The 17,420-nt window shown below is 36.9% G+C and overlaps 1 protein-coding gene across 1 annotated transcript in view; it reads right to left on the bottom strand.

The window, feature by feature from the left end:
- Window positions 1–824: 824 nt before the first annotated feature.
- The window catches only part of LOC140167756 (uncharacterized), a 28,412-nt gene continuing 11,816 nt past the window's right edge, over window positions 825–17,420 (bottom strand). Inside the window, exons 7-20 of the mRNA XM_072191048.1 lie at window positions 13,740–13,841; window positions 13,407–13,622; window positions 12,896–13,027; window positions 11,943–12,197; window positions 11,124–11,240; window positions 10,515–10,748; window positions 9,855–9,971; window positions 9,171–9,413; window positions 7,809–7,913; window positions 6,774–6,995; window positions 5,653–5,751; window positions 4,744–4,998; window positions 3,901–4,115; window positions 825–2,935 (exon numbers count right to left, since the gene is read on the bottom strand). Of these exons, the coding sequence (XP_072047149.1) occupies window positions 2,903–2,935; window positions 3,901–4,115; window positions 4,744–4,998; window positions 5,653–5,751; window positions 6,774–6,995; window positions 7,809–7,913; window positions 9,171–9,413; window positions 9,855–9,971; window positions 10,515–10,748; window positions 11,124–11,240; window positions 11,943–12,197; window positions 12,896–13,027; window positions 13,407–13,622; window positions 13,740–13,841 (2,345 nt within the window). The 3' untranslated portion in view covers window positions 825–2,902. The remainder of the gene's footprint in view (window positions 2,936–3,900; window positions 4,116–4,743; window positions 4,999–5,652; window positions 5,752–6,773; window positions 6,996–7,808; window positions 7,914–9,170; window positions 9,414–9,854; window positions 9,972–10,514; window positions 10,749–11,123; window positions 11,241–11,942; window positions 12,198–12,895; window positions 13,028–13,406; window positions 13,623–13,739; window positions 13,842–17,420) is intronic.

Genomic DNA, 17,420 nt, shown 5'->3' with positions numbered 1-17,420 from the left:
CTTAATATTTAATGTTATTTTTGATAATTGGTTATGATTTTATGATTGGTTAATATTAGAAAATATGTTTTCCAAAAATCAGAATGCTTAACATATAATTAATCTTTGTACAAATGGTTTGGTTTGCTTGTCACAGCATACGAAAAACACCAAAATATGTTTTTGGCCCTTATTTCCAAAAAATGAGCAAATGTTAAAATTTGACTTTCATTGTCAGTTAGAACTAACTATAAGAATTAGCATTTAGCTATGTTTCATTTGGCAAAACAGGATAATATTTTCTTCATCCAAAAAAGTATTGGTTTAGTGGTTCTTAAGAAAGCTCTTGATATAATAATATCTGAAAACTTTGACATTTTATGTTGAAGCCTATATGACCACCACACAGAGCATTAACGTGAAGTTCATGTTGTATTAAAACTCCTTATCTTAAACAAATTAAGATTCAGTTTAGTCTATTTGAACACTGGCGATAGTTATACTATTATGTATACATACAACTACTATGTCCTATTATTTAATACTGCACACAAAACGTATCCTAACACTTAAAACTAAAGCCATTTCTTAAAGACACTAAAACTAAATTTCAAAACAATGTAGTCAATAGACAAAAAAAAGTTTGTTTCACGTATTTTGATACCTCATTCGGTACTATAGGACCTTCCCTCTAACTAAAAAAAAAAAGAGAGAGCTTTTCAAACGTGATATAAATTTGCATTAACTTGTCCCTCATCGCAGGCAGATACTGAACACAGCGGAGTGAGAGTTCATCCGCCAGGCTTTATTGAACCCCAAACAAAAGGTAGCAGAAATCTGAAGGAAATATCTAAAATTGTCACTTTTAAAACTCGACCATTTGTCATTAAAATGCGCATAACTAAATTCGTGCCGAATAGTATCAAAATACGCAGAACAAAATTCTCCATTTATCGACTATTTTATTTTGCAATTTAATTTTAGGGTCGTTAAGACATTGCCTTTGTGTTAAGTGTTCGGATACCTTTTGTGCGCAGTATAATATATATAAATTGCGGACAGAGTGGAAGACCATCGTAAGTGATATTTTTAGAGAAATTTAGTTTCTGTTTCCGTATCCGTTTTTGTATGTCATTGTTATTCTGAAGTGGTAGCCTCCTTGGTGTGACCAATCATTTATTCGAGCCTTTTGTTAGTTACTAATAATTTCAAGCTCGTGAATTTCAGTTTACGTTTTAGTAAGTTTTTTGACATCAAACCTTGAGATGAGAGGTTGGGTGCCATTCTAGACAAAAGAAGAGTCTAAATTTTACGGTCCTAAATTCGCGGTAAATTGTACGGCTTCAATTGACTTGTGTTTGGTGTATATGCACTTACGCCTAGGCGTAATTGGCTCGTAAAAATAGTCTTGCATTATACTAACCATGTTGCCAAGTTATAAGCAAAAGTCTTTCATATTGGCGATGAAACGAGCGTCTGAAATAGCCAAATATCTCCCAATGAGGCGCGTACAAGTGGCGATTTGGTAATCATGTTTTATATTGAAATACAATACAAAAGAATTGCATTGGAGCAAAGATAATTGATTCTATTCATTCGTAACAATGGCAAGCTAATCTGATAATTGGTTGGGCCTATTTGCAAGACTCGGGTTTATTTAAATGTTTATTTTTGCAGAGCTTATTTTCTGTCATGGATCATACTGATAAATTTTGCAAGGGAAGGAGATACTTGAGACTGAACAAGTGATAGTGGGAGGGGGTAATGAAGAAAGAGGGGAGAGGGAGAGACGGAAAGACTAGAAAGAGAAGAACTCGAGAGGAGAGAGTATAAAAAAGGGACGGGTAGGGAGTGGGGAGACTGATCATGTGGGGGGCAGTAGGAAGCAAAATAGGGAGATAGACATTGATAGTAGGGAAGGGCGACACTGTGGCCCTGCACAAGTGCATTGTCAAAGACGAGAGGGCGCTAGACCATTAAAAACACCGGTGTTAACACCGGTGTTCCATAATCTTGTCTCTCCCGCTTTTATTGACATAAGCATCCGCCTCTATTGAAATAAGCTGATTGGTACTTCAAAGTTAACAATGAAGTCAGATTACAGTAAACTTACTTAATCCCTTGCGTTATCGTATCTGAACAATAGACTTACGGAAACTGAAAAGATAAAACGACCCATGGTCTATGATCTAACCATAGAGATGATCTAACCCACTTGCTACACATTTGGCGCGATGAGAAACTCTGTCAGCGGTCAGCTCTAATACACATACAGCAAAAGAATTAAGGTACCAGTCATGTTCACAACTGGATATTCTAACCAAATAATATGTCAATATTGAAACAAACAGTTAATACCTGTACCCTTTAACTCCGATTTAAACCTTATTTGTTGAAATCGGTTGAGAATTAAAGAAACTGTGATCGAAAACCAAGAAAGTAACGAAATCAAAAGTTGCGTTTTAATCTTATAATCAATGAAAATCACGACTCTAGTTCTCTTGATCGAGAACGCCTTGTGCACAAATCAATGGGGATCCAATCTGCAACTTTTGAACTGGCATCTTTCTTGGATTGGAATTTGAATCACCGTGTCTTTATCTCTTGCCGATTTCAACTAATTAGGTCTTAAATCCGCGCGAAAATATGCAGATATAGAGCTATTGGTTTAAATTTGGATTATGTGTCTCTGTGTAGGGCATACATGGGCGAAAACAACCGGTACCTTAAGTACCTGTATTTCAGAAGTGCAATGAGTAAAATACGGGCTCTCTACCCAGTGATTTGAACTTATACCAAATCTGGAACTTGTTGAAGAAAATATGGGGATGAGGCTGTTGATTAGGCCACCTCCTCTAAATTCAACTGCGTAATACATTTGCTTTTTATTATTATAATCTTCTTTTCATTTCTATGGGAATACCTAGTACTGACCACCTAGATATCGATTGAAATCCTGAAATGAAAAACAAAACAAAAGTAAAGTTTATCCAAAAACAGAAAGACATTTAAAAATTGTTACTTGTTACTGTAGTTGATTATGATTCGACACCTAATAATATTTTGGTTATAAAAATAAAATAAATGTAGATATTTATATAGCGCTTTATGCCGTAAACAGCCTCAAAGCGCTTAACATTTATTCCGCCGTCATTAGAATATGTCGGAACCACGTTTGCAGCCTACAAGTGGCGCAGGGTTCATCAGTACAACGACTGTGACTACCCCTAACAGCTTCCCATTGCACCTGGGTGGGGTGAGGCAAGCGAGGCCAATCGCCTTGCCCAAGGGCGCAACACGGTGGTGGGACGGGGAATCGAACCCACGCCGTCGAGCAAGCTCTCAGATTATGAGTCCAAGGCCGTAACCACTGAGCCACCGTGCCTCACGTGTTATCTATTTATTTTGTTTGAAGCAACAAAACCCAGAATCGATCTACGAGTTCGCGTAATCACAGTGAAAATTCGACCAACATTATTCAATTCCAGTCTAATTTTACTAATGTATCGCAGGTCCTAAGATTTGATTTTATCTAAATTTATATTTGTGAATCAATAAAAGATGATTTTAAATATCAAATGGGCGTCGTAAGATTTGTTCTCGTAAATTCGTCACACTTTTTTACATGTCGGTTCTCAATTAAGCGACATAAACATTTACCAACAGAAAACTTAAGGTTCGTTTTGTGAATTCATCTTAGTTTTTAAGTTTACATATCCTTTCCATTATGTCTATGCTAATCTTTGTTTATTGTGTTCCTCATCGGTATAATAAAATCGTTATTCGGTCATGTTTAGGGTGAGATACACATTATATCTAGTCTCGGAGTCTGTATCAGGCTTGACTTAGACTCCTCGACTAGATGAAATCCGTTTGACACCCAACCTCACCGAATAACTAATAATATTATGTAACACTCACATTTCTATCGTCGTATCCCACGTAATAGCCATCATTTATAGAATATCCTAACGGAGCAGGACCCACAGCAGGACGAACATCTGATGCATAAGGCGTAGGACGTCTGAGCCTACCTCTACACAACACGCAGAACACAAATGCTATGGCCCCAACAATAGCAGCCACCCCGATAATAGCAGCAATACTGATTCCAGCGATGGCACCGTCTCCAAGACCTATGGAAAATAATTCAGTATTTAACTATTCTTTCGAAGAAACCAAGGGATTTCGCTTAGAGAAGAATACCTTTCAAGGATATTTTGCAACATGAAATAACAGTACAGATTTCCTTTGTTTTCATGTTGAGAACAGTATGGATTAATATGGTTTGATAGTCAAGAAATAAACATAATTTGCAAGATCTGGATGTGCTCCGATCATTAAGATACATTTTGTTACTATTGACCCATGTTGCACCAGATAGCAACCCAGTAAAGAAAATTATAGGATAAATACATTATGGGACGTGTGAGGTATCTTTTCTATATTAGGTGTTCTGAATTACATACATTACATGGCAGGGGCAGGTGGTATGAATTTTCTGAAGTGGTGTGCGGGTATGTGGCTAAAAACAGGACAAAGTTCAATTCAAGACATTCAAATATTACATGATTTATGTTGCTCCTTATGTTCAAAGTTATCCAATTAACTTCAATAGGCTGATGGCACAGATACATCAGTTTAAGTATAATGTGGAGATAAAATATATCCCAAATGAGGGGAAACCAGTGGATTTGAACCCGGGATCTTAACAAAGCAAGTGTAAAAGTTGTCTGGCTATCCAGACGAAGGTGACGATCTTACCTGGATAGCTGGTTGTGACTGGTGGATTTGTTGGCGGGTCATCAACATCATTATCATTGATAGTGATCCGAGTTGTTGAAGATGTGCTACACCCTCCAGAAAGAGTAAGTGAGAATGATTCGCCACCGGGTTCAAGTATGTTGTCTTCGTTGATGAAAATAGGAATGGAAGTTTTGCTGCCACTTATAGTTACTGAGCGGGGTACAGGGGCAAAGTCTATGCCTTCAGTAGCACTAGCCTGTTCAATAGTTATTGCTATATAAAGAGAAGAACACGCATTTGTTTACTTATATGATTTTTCGTACGCACAGACATAACGTACGCATCAGAATGATGGCTGCAGATCCATACTTCCGGTTGGACGTATCACGACTGAAGAGGGTATTTTATAAGCCAGGAGAGGATCATACACGTGACTAAGGGAGTGGGCCCCCTCGTCTCTGTTCATGACGTTCGGACCTCGTCTCCTGATCCAAGTGGATTCTTTAATTCTTCTTGTGTTGGCGTCATCCTCCTTACAAAGAATTTTGGCATTGTCCCAATTGATAACATGGTTTTGCTGGATCGCATGATCCGCAATGGCCGACTTGGACTGTTCACTCGCAGATTGCTTGCGGGTTTGACGAGTATGGTTTGTTTTGGTCTTGGACACCCTGGCAGTTTCGTTTTGGTGTTCATTAAGTCGTGTTTCAAATGTTTACAGTTCGCGCATGTCGGGATACGTCCAACCGGAAGTATGGATCTGCAACCATCATTCTGATGATGCCTACTCACCATGATAGGCGAAACCGTCAATAGTGAGTTTACTTTTGGTTTTGTGTCAATGAAATCTTTTATAATGTTTATCAACAAACCTAATGAATTTATTTACTCTTTTATAATTGTTTCTCTCTCTTTTTTAATACTCACTAAGGGTAACACTTGAACTGCCAGACCATATAATCGCCACAGAGTTAGCAGCTACGCTTTCACTGAATGAATACTCAGTAAATTCCCAGCTTGCGTCGCCTGAAAGAAACAGTTACGAATACAAAACGTTATAAACCACTCAGTACGCCAGTGACCATCCTCTATATTGTTATGCATAGTCGTGCTAAAAGTCGATCGATACATTTTCAAATCATCAGAATTCAGAAATACACCTTTTTGCTTCGAAATTAATTTTCTCGGTCAAATAAAAAACAACAATTTCATTTTATCAGTAATGTCGGATAAAAACATGGCACCTCAAGCACATATAAATGCGTCAACCTGCTGGCAATAAAAACGCGTCCGAAAGCATTGTGAGTAGTACGCGGAGTGCGCATTTTTCTAACGTTTGCTCTGCTTGGTTCTCGCTATCTTAAAATTTGAATGTACTTTAATCTGATCAATAAAACACTTTTGACAGGGCGGCTGCTACCGGTTTCTCCTCTATGCTTGATCACAAGTGTTCAATTCACTGTTTTTGTTGCTTTATCACTGTGATGTCGAATATGCGGAGGCGTTTTCCAGATCTAAAGTCTGCACAAAAAGTAACTCAGCTGTTATAAATACGCCTATAGATTCAGAACTAATAATCGTTTTCACAATATTTTAACATAAAAAGAAGGATGACTTATTTACGTGCATTTTGATACCCCATTTGTCCAATTTCGTTCAATATTGACAATACAACAGTGTTTTGAAAGAAAAATTCCCAATTTAAAAGTTGCAGTTATTTGTATTGATTTGAAGTAAGCGCGAAGATAATGGCGGGCTTTATGTGTTTATAGTGCTGGCATTATAACCATTGATCGCTGTAAACTGCAACTTTTAAATTCGGGTATTTTTCTGTAAAAGCACTACTGTGTTGTTAATATCGAACGACATTTGACGAATGGGATATCAAAATGCGCGTAAATAAATCATGCTTCTCTCTATGTTGAAATATTGTGAAAACAATTATTAGTTCTGAATCTATAGGCGTATTTTATAACAGCTGAGTTACTTTTTGTGCAGAGTTTATATTCATATACTAGCCCAGTAAGTCTAGATTATTCTTCACTCACAATCATCATCAGATATCAGAACTTGTGCAGAACCTATAGCACCAATCGCCACACCCTGTTGCCCTGGTACTATGCTCAACGTGAAAGTCTCAATGTTTTCCACCATATTGTCTCTGGGAATGATGATGTCACCACAAGCCTCAATGTTGCCATTAAACATGATTCGATTTAATGGTGTAAAGTCTTCTCCGGTCGTTGCTGTACCGGGCGTAGAATCGATTTCTGTTCAAATGGGGACATTAAATAAGTAGAATGATTACTTGTACATTGACAAATACGCCTGATTGTGACGTGTCATGTCAACAGCAGACACTTTTGGGCAGGTTATCAATTTTGAGATTTTTACATAACTTAAATAAAGAGATATTTTGCTCCTATTTCAGTTATAATGGTCAACATAGGTGTTGCCAGGGGTGGGTTTTTATTGAGATTTGTGGATTTTTAAACTTTTAAAAGTTATAACAAAAATACTAAAAATGCATTTCTACGACGCCGTTTTCCCCTATGCAATCGGACATTCCTAAGCGAAGATATTGAGTTCGTAAGTTATGGTATTATAAGATTGGAAATTGAGATATCGGCCTTTAAAATATTATTGCCAATATTGAAAATAGGAATTTCCTTGAAAAATGGCTCAAAAAATACAAGATGGCAGTTATATTCCGGTCTGAAACTATCAGACAATCTTTTTAACATTGATAACATCACAAATTCGCAACAAACACAAATTGTGAAAAAATTACCCCGGGCAGATTTTTGGCTATTTCTCCATTTACGATCCTGCCCCAAAGTGTCTGCTTTTGACATGACATGTCACAATTGTATTTTAAAGCAGTTACTTTTGCATGTAATAATTTGTGTGTTGTATACATGTTTTCAGTCACATTTTGTTCACACACTTATTAATGGGACCCAATCATTGATAAATCGGACACATTTAGGGGTTAGATTTTGTACAATAGGAATATTGCATTTGCCATTTTTAACCAATGAATTTTTTGTTATCGAGTAACCATAGACTATGGAGTAACTCACCAATAGTTTTTGTTGTCGACGTGTCGCCTGATCGTAACACACAAACGTTAAGAGTTCCACTACTCTCACTCGTTCGGTACTGAGCCTGGTTCAATGTATATTCGGCTAGGTATATTAAACAAATGCAAGATATCATTTAGTCAGTCGGTAATACCAGATTGATTACTTCGTATTAAACAATTCATTGATGCCAGCACTGATGGCAGCCATTACTGCTGTATTTTGGGTAATTACATCACCCAAATACGTAGCTATAGTACAGTAAGGATAAATCACCGAGCCCGTAGTAAAGATAATCGCACACGACTATGAGTTTGCGCATGTCGGTCTCATTATGTGATTACATCAATTAGCATAACCTTTTCAAACATGTTAAAGGAACGAGCATAAAATAGACTTCCAGAAGTTTTGGATGAAAATTATTATTAACAGTATAGTATAGTATAGTATACTGTACAAAAGGTGGGGCAATCCTTTACAACACAGAAAACATCAAACATATACTTTAAAATATACAATATAGTATAGTATAGTATAGTATAGTATAGTATAGTATAGTATAGTATGTTTGATTTGGATTTTGGTTTGGTACATTAAGACCACACCAACTGGGTCAAAGGTCACTTTCCAGACTTCCTGTCTATACGCTTTAATGTCAGTAAACATGTGTGTCACTGGGCGAGTATTTTAATTCGAGTATTTTATCGCGTATGCTAACTACAGTAAGCCAAAAGTTAAGGTTCCAGTTGCGTTCAACTCATGTATATCCTAAACAAAGACAGATATGTCATCATTGGATCCTGCAGCCAATAGCTGCATCTTTTATAGCTCGATTTTAAGACATCATTCGTTGAAATTGTTAAAGAAATTAAGACATGGCGATCCCAAAACCCAAAGAAGATACCAATGTTAAAGTTGCAGTTTTCTTCATTGCATGCCCTATTGATTTGTACACAAAGCGTTAGTGAACAAGACAACTAGCGCCGCGTTTTCATTGATTAGCACGTTAAAACCAGCGTCGTGCTTTCAACGATTAGAACACAAAAGTGCAACTTTTGATTTCGTTTCTTCATTAGGTTTTAGATCACCGTTTCTTTAATTCTCAATCAATTGCAGCAAATAAGGTCTTAAATCCGAGCTAAAGAGTACAGGTATTGACTATTTGTTTTAATTGTGACATATCTGTTTTTATTTGGGATATACACGGGTGAACAAAACTGGTACCCTTAATTCTTTGGCTTACTGTATTTTAAGCAACTGCGTATTTAAAAAAAAATACTATACAAATACAACGCTTTTGATCTAAATCCATAATTTCCACTATGCAAACCACACTGTAGAAATAAAAAAGAAAACCCTTACCATCATTGTCAACTATAATGACCGTTAGTCGATAAGGGTCACCAAGGTTCCGATGTCCATCTGTATAATTAGGATCTTCTAAGGTCAGAGTAAATACCTCATCACCCTCAACGATAGAGTCATCTACAACATTAATGGTGATGGTTTCCGATCTACCGTTCGAATTCGCTGCGAAAGTCACACTACTGTCAGATAAACTATAATCTGACCCGAATTCGGCATTTACATCATCCACCTTAATATCTGTAATGACAATGATTATTATAATGATAAGTTTTGGTGGTAAAAATGGAGTTATAATTTAAAGAGACTTGATCACGTATTATTGCTAAACAAGTAGATATTATCCTATTTGGTACAATAAGTGATTTATTTCATTTATTGTAATATATATTTAGTTTGCAAGATGTAAGTTTTTATTCATTATTTTTTTTATAGATAGCAGCACTTTATAAATGCTTCTTAATTAATCAATTGATCGATCGATTTATTAATTAATTAATTAATTAATTAATTGATTGATTGATTGATTGATTGACTGACTGATTGACTGATTGACTGATTGACTGATTGACTGATTGATTGATTGATTGATTGATTGATTGATTGATTGATTGATTGATTGATCGGAACATACTTTGAATGTTGACTAGTTGTGTTAACATTAGAGTACTTCGTACTTACTGACTGTTTTAGCCTGTGCAAGTCCTTCCCTAATAATTGTCACGGGTGTTGATGCGGTTCGTTCTGGTATCCTGATAATATTATTAATATAATCAGAAGAGTCCCAGGAAAACTTAGCTGCAAATTAATAATAAATTGCACGGTTAAGAGCTACCAGCATTATTATCAAAGCCAAAATAACAATAAAACATGTTGCTTTCAAAAGTGATGTATTAGGAGGTACACATGAAAGGACCAATATATACTTCGAGTTCGTTTGCCGTTACAACCGAAACGGCAAATCTGCGACAGCCAATGTACGGATTTTATGATGCAACATAGCAGTTGATCTGTTTGTGGTCTTAGGTTTTATGTGTCTGCTATTTAAGGCGATTGCACTGACATTAAACATGCAAAGTTCACTAAACTAACCGGGCTGTATTTGCCTAAATTAGTCAAGAAGTGAGTATAAATTATCATAATCGATCCATGTTACTTTCTGAATTGCAAACCAGCGGAATTTGTCTTAGGTTTGCGTTGCAAATAGAATAACCGTGAATTTAGTGTCACCACATGCCAATATTGTCAATAACTAATAGTTTGTTTTTGTGTAGAAATTGAATATGTTAAATGAGACAATCAACTATTTCGGACTCATCTGAAAATGATTGCTTAACTTACAGTCATTATCAACAATGGTCACCGTCACAGATGATTGCGAATCAACGAAGCTACATGTACTGGGTTGCAGGCTTCTCAAGTTCACCTTAAACGTCTCGTCTCCTTCGTATGCTTGGTCATCCACAGCACTCACAGTATGGTACTGAGTGTTACTACTGGTAGCATTGAACTTTACTGTACCGTCTATATCAGTGTAGTCACTACTCTCGGCCGTGATATCGGTAAACTCAACTTCTGGAACAAAAGCACATTGATTTTAAAGGTAATGAAGATTGCACCAATTCTTTAGCTTACACTAGGGATGTTCGTTGTTGTAGATAGGCAGTTTTAATTTACTTAAACAGGCAAAAGGCAAAAACTAGTAGTAAATTCTAATCCAAGTCCTCATTAACTGAATGATTTTACCCCAGGTGTCGTCTACATACGACCAATTCCACCAATACTCTTTTCAGAACTTTTTCAGAATTGTACATTTACATGACCATATTTGGAATCATCATGAAAAACGCATTAAAATGAGTACAAACAAGTCTGAACAATCGGTTCAGTGGCTGATATATTGACTTATATATCGAAACATAATGACAGAGCAATAATGCGATAAAGTACCTGCATATCCATCTTGCATAGTTCCAGTCCCTGACCGACTTACACTAATGTCTACTGTTTTACCTTCCGTGACAGTTACCATGCTTAAGGCTGAATCAGGCAAAGCGTAGGTAACAGCTGTAAAAAACAAAGCGTAGGTATCCGCTAAATAAGAAGTGAGCTTAAGGGTAGACGAGGTATTGTTGGTCGAAGCAACCTAAAAATCGATTTTTATTATCTAGATCAATATATTATTGAAAATAACCACCTTGATCTTTTGCAAAAGTTAGTTCTACAAATCGTATACTTTGCAAACTTGCTTAATTTATTGTTGTTAATGAGTTATGTACGTTTTACAAAAGTGTTGTTGTTTCAGCCCTCTTTACAACGTAACTCAAGAACCGCAGCACTTATAAAAGTATATATGTGATATTTTAATTCTTCTACACGCTGGCTATGAATTGAGCAATGCATTTTTTGCCAAAGCTCACTACCATTCGTAAGATGCTGTGAACTACCAAATCGCAACAGTTTAAAATAATTAATAACCTTAATAAATTGCTTTTGGCTCGATCCATAGCCCAACATTTGTTTACATATATTATATATTTCTATGTTCATATTTTTCTTGTTCCGTTTTCCTTATTGAAAATTATACACTGGAGACATCCGGGCTCAGTTGTGGCGGATAGTCACATATTGAGCAACATGACAGAAAGCTACAGGATGAGTATTTAACCTGAGAAAGAAACAGTTTGCAAACTATCTGGCATTTTGATTTTAACACCAGTACGGGTTATGTATTGATGGCTGCATTGTGCTGACACATATTTTACTTACAGTCATCATCGAAGATGGAAACTGAAGAGCAGGATTGAGTTCCAAGTATTGCACCAATAGGATTGGTCAAATAGACATTGAATGTTTCGGTAGGTTCACACACGTCATCATCAGCTATAGTCAACGTGACTATTTTAGATAGACCATCATTGGCCTCCCATTCGATCGTGGTCGGGTTGGTGGAAAAGATCGACGTAAAATCTTCAAGTTGGGTGGTGACAGGGTTAATTATTGACGTGCTTGATGTATAGAAATCTATGAAAACAAGTATCATTACATGTACCAAAATAAACATAAAAAAAGTAACTAACCTCGCCCCCCTTAAATAATGGCTATTATTTAAAAAGGGGCTACTGTATTATAAATCTGTAAAATGCGTTGGAAGCAGAATTTATTTCTACGCATTTTGACACCTCATTGATACTAATCCCAGAAAACAATAAAGCACCAGTCAATTTAATGTAGTGATGTCCAGCTTTGAAAGTTGCACTTACATACAAATTGATACAATACAAAAACACTCAGATATCATTACACAAATTTCCTTCCATTACACTGAATGCAAAATCAATAGAATTTACTGCAACTTTCAAATCTTGGGCTACATTGATTTAAATGTACGCTGTGACGTCAATAATAAGTCAATTGCTACAAATGAGGTGTCAAAATGTGCAGAAGTAAATTCTGCTTCCAACGCATTTCACAGATTTGTAATACAATCACCCGTTTTTTAATAATAGTCATTATTTAAGGGGGGTAGTTACTTTTTCGAGATGTTTATTTTGAAGAGGGCCTTTGAATGAACATAACTTCCAATGACATGTCATAAACCGTAAAATTAAAAAAAAAATGGATGACAAAACAGATAATGTTCAGTTTGTAAAATAGACTGTCCCCTGAAGTGGCAAGACTCCATATTGATCAAATCACACACGCCTTGTTAAATATCTTACCGACTGAGGCGCATTTTAGAAAAGATGATCCAGTTCGTGTAACAGTAACGACAGCGGACTTGTCTGATTCGTCATTTGTTGTTTCAAAAGTGGCTGCTGAAAACTCCACATTGACCAGATCCTGAATAGGAACTAGAAGTAAAGTAGTAAAGCAAAAGGTGTATAATCAAAGACAGAATTAAAAAAAAAAATTTGTGCGTGGCATCATCTGTCAATCAAACTCGGGTACGATTTGTTGACGGATTTCTCGATGATTGAAGGCCAGAACGCAACGATAAAACAGCGTGCCTTTTGGTTAATTTTGCACCTAGTACCTTCAAAAACCTTCTCAAAGGTTATTTCCTGACGGCGCCGTGTTAACAATGCAATGCTTATAGAATGATTGTTTATGGCCTTGTAAAATTTCTCCGACCGCAGATTAACCTAAGCTTACTTTTTTCAAGCAAAGAACTTTTGGCCAGAGCATGTACATGTATATAAAAAAAGAGTTCGAATTTATTTATCGTCCTACCATCATCTCCGTAAACTTCAACTTCACAAAGCGCGATCTGATTGCCAACGTTCTGATGTATGTACACATATCTTCCATAGTTTGTCCCAGTGCAACGAACTTCAACAATATCATCATTTCCAGTGACCGTGATGCCAGTCTGACACTCATTGTTACTGGTGAGACTGGTTGCTGGACATGACCCAACATATACGTCTGCATCGTTCAACCATGTAGCTGGATAAAATCAAGCAGTTGATTATAAAATGAATATAATTATAAAGAAATGAATGGTCATAGAACGTAATACTAGGATTCTCATTATATTATTTTGGTTGATTGACATTTACTCACGATTAGAAGTTGGATCATCAAGTTCTACGGGCCAGATAAGAACCAGTTTCACATCATATTCCCGACCAAGATCTATTTGTAGCCATGGATCAGTAACTTCACCTAGATTTATAAGAAAATAGTATTCTTCAATAAACAATGGGATTGACACTTGTAAAAGTAGTCTACTTCGACTAGGCCTTTTTAAAACTCGGCATATGGGAGGTCGTAATTTATATTGGACTGGGATTGTCAAAACAATCCCAGAAATAATGGTTTAAAAGACATCTATTGTGAAGAGTGGACCTCTATGGAATGTTCACTCTAAATTCTATAAATGTTTTATAAAATAATATTTATATTATGAGGTATCGGCAGGGGAAGCGTCATATGGGTGGGCAGGGTGAAAAGCCCGCCGTTTTTTCTTGTGACCACCTGTTTTACCCACTCAAGACAAAAACAACAACAAATATCACAGGAAAACAACTATTTTGGGCCAAAAGCTATTTTACCCCCCCCCCCCAATTCACTTTCCTCCTCACCATTTCCCACCTCCTCCCCCCACAAAATATATAATGGCGCCACTAACAGTCATAGATTTCATAGACAAAAGTTCATTTATGAATGTGTTCAGCGTATTCAGAGTTGCATACAGTTTCAATTCAATTAAAAGGGCAAAGTTCTATAGCAGGTTCTTACAGACCAGTGACAAATTCCTTTTTGGTCACTTCTGCTCGGTGTTTGTCCGGGGTGTGATGGGTTAAAAATACATTATTGTTAAATGTCGCAAACATACAGCAAATTGGACGACAGAGTTTGCTATGGTCTTCTGCTTATCAGAGTGCACTTGAAGTAATGGGCGGGCCAATAGTTGCAAATTTCGTCATAATCGAAAAGCTTTTACAATATCCGCCGTGGTAACATTTTCATGATGCAGTCATGTCTACAGTAGAATTCATCTCGACCTTTGCAGGACTTAACCCCATTAAAAGCTATTAAACCAAGATAACGCTCATTGAAACAGCTCAACTGATTAAATCGGATCTTCTCTGGTTGTGCACAAGTGTCTGTTTTCATGTGCGATATCGCAATAAAGCTGGTATTCATAGCTTCAGTTGGGTAACCGATTATAAAGGAAACGAAAGGAAACAATGGTATGTGTACCTTTGTTCACGAAATGAGACAATGGCGTGCTTTTTGTAAACCAGCATTCTTGAAAATGAGCAACATAATGATTGTTGACTTAACACGGTTTGGAAATAATTTCTTCATATTTTTGGTGTTATCTGTCGTTTACATGTCCTTCCTAAAACACAAAAGTGCGACCCTCTCCAAACACCTAAATTAGCTTAAAATTTAGGACACGTTACAAAACTATATTGTCTAGAATTTTAGAAGAGTACTTTTAATATTGGCCGGTTATTTTTCACACAGCGACGTTAATTAGGCAATGTACTATTACCTATAACATTAACTAAAACACCAAAGTACGAATATTTCCAAACATCTAAATTAGCTAAAAATTTAGGACATGTTAAAAACTATATTTTCTAGAACTTTAGAAGAGTACTTTTAATATTGGCCGGTTATTTTTCACACAGCGACGTTAACTAGTCATATCCCCATACTTTTAACGTAGGGCTATTTGTAGAGGTCACGCGTCAATGGGAAAGAGCACTGTGTATTGTGTATAGGAAAACGGACAGTAACTGCAGTATGTATAAAGGACTGAAACAGGAAATGGGCATGATACAGCAAAAGGAAGCTTCATGATTACGTATTCTGTAAATTCGATATATATATCAGGGCAGCGACACTACCTAATTTGCATATCCAAATGACCCGTCTCCTCCGCAGCCAATTTGGTTCCGCTCCATCGAAATCAAGCTGGTCACGGAGGAGACTACCCTCCTTTGTGTTTGTTCATTTGTGTATGGAGAACCCTTTTTGGAGTCCTGTATGACTTAGGCTACGCTCTCAGCTAGAGTCCGACGCTGCATTGCACTAGAAATACCTTTTCTGTGAAATCGCTATAGAGCCAACCGGGAGCACGTATTCGTTTTGAAAATATAGCATTAAAATTAGTATCACCCTTGTGGCCCCCGTGCAGTGGAAAACCTTAATTCTTTCATTAAAAGGAAATGAAAATTTAAAAAACACAGATCTACCTGTGCACCAATAAAATTGGCACAGCAATTTGTCTCAAATATGAATGAATTTTAAGAAACATACGGGGTATGATGAACATTGACCTGACGCCATGATAGTAGGATCTATTAGTCGTTTTATATACAATGTATATACCGTATTGTCATAATACCAATATTTGTCATTATACATAACTAGATTTCGCGGTTCTCGGGTCGGGCGCTTCTCGTGATAGGCCTATTTCTAATTACCCAAACCCGTTACTTCGGTAGTTTGGTAGGCCTACCCATAATCTGGAAACCCATCATTCACCTCTTCCAAGCCCTGCCCTGTTACCACATTTAGATAAACCGAAATTAGTATATGGACGTGGATATAGGCCGTTACTAAAGTAATGAAATCAATCGCGAGAAACGTGACCGCAAAGATGGTTATAGGCCTTACCACAACGGATAATTTTTATGTTAACGGAAATTCCGGAAATAGTCATGTTCTGCTGAAATAGGCCTACATGCACGTGTTTGGTGTGTGCACGTGTTCGGTATTGAAATATGTGTTGAAAATAAGGCCTATAATTATTGGTCCGATGAGATGCACCTGTTAGTCACACTGTAATACTTTTCTGATGCGCGCACTGTACTCCGCGCACACTCCCGTTGATACTCCGCGATAGCGCACCGCGAGCACGCGATAGTGCACCGCGTGAACGCGAAACGCGCGGACGCGCACGCGATAGCGCGCGGACAGAGGACGGACGGACGGACGGACGGACACGCCGTAATTAGTATTAAGATGAGTAATATTTAGCAACGTAAATGTGCAGTTCATATGCACAAACGAATACTGATCTTTATGATATTCAGGTTTTTGTACATCACATATAACATGTCACATAGGAGGTCATACGTGTTGACCTTCATCTATTGTATTTGTTCATCTGTATATGGAGAGGATTAGCGCCATTAAACGCCATTAAAACTCCATCGTTATTAAGGCGTAGTTCAGTGAACTCACCGGATTGCTATTCCAAGTACTTTGATAATACAGATAATATGTATTAATGGGTCGAGGCGATTGCATTGAAAAACCTAATAAATTATTCATAACAGTTACGTAATCAATCGATAGTGCGGACACTTTTCATTTGCAAACCACCAAAATTCGTGATCTTTTAGCGTTGGAAAAGAAACCACGTGAATAGAGTGCCCTCTCAAGAATATCTACTCTCTGTATATATAATCGGTCACTCTACTCTATTTTGCAGAAGGTAGCATTGATTTATCTTCAGTTTTAAAACCAGTGACGTAGACTTATTTTTGACATGGGTGGACGTGGTGGTGAGGTTTGGAAAAAAAAGTATAGTGAATGCAGCACCTGTTAGTGACAGAACAAATGCGCGCGAAGAGCGTGAAAATATTGAAGCTAAATTGGTAAAATATGTTGCAAAAGTAGAATACATACGCCAAAGCGCACAGAAAATGGCCCTTTATAGGCTAAAATGGCCAAATATATAAGGTTAATTTGGTCAAAAACCAACATTGGGGGATGATTGTA

This window comes from Amphiura filiformis, chromosome 13 (genome assembly GCF_039555335.1).
Source record: "Amphiura filiformis chromosome 13, Afil_fr2py, whole genome shotgun sequence".
Taxonomy (NCBI): Eukaryota; Metazoa; Echinodermata; class Ophiuroidea; order Amphilepidida; family Amphiuridae; genus Amphiura; species Amphiura filiformis.
This window is presented reverse-complemented; position numbering and strand designations above follow the sequence as displayed.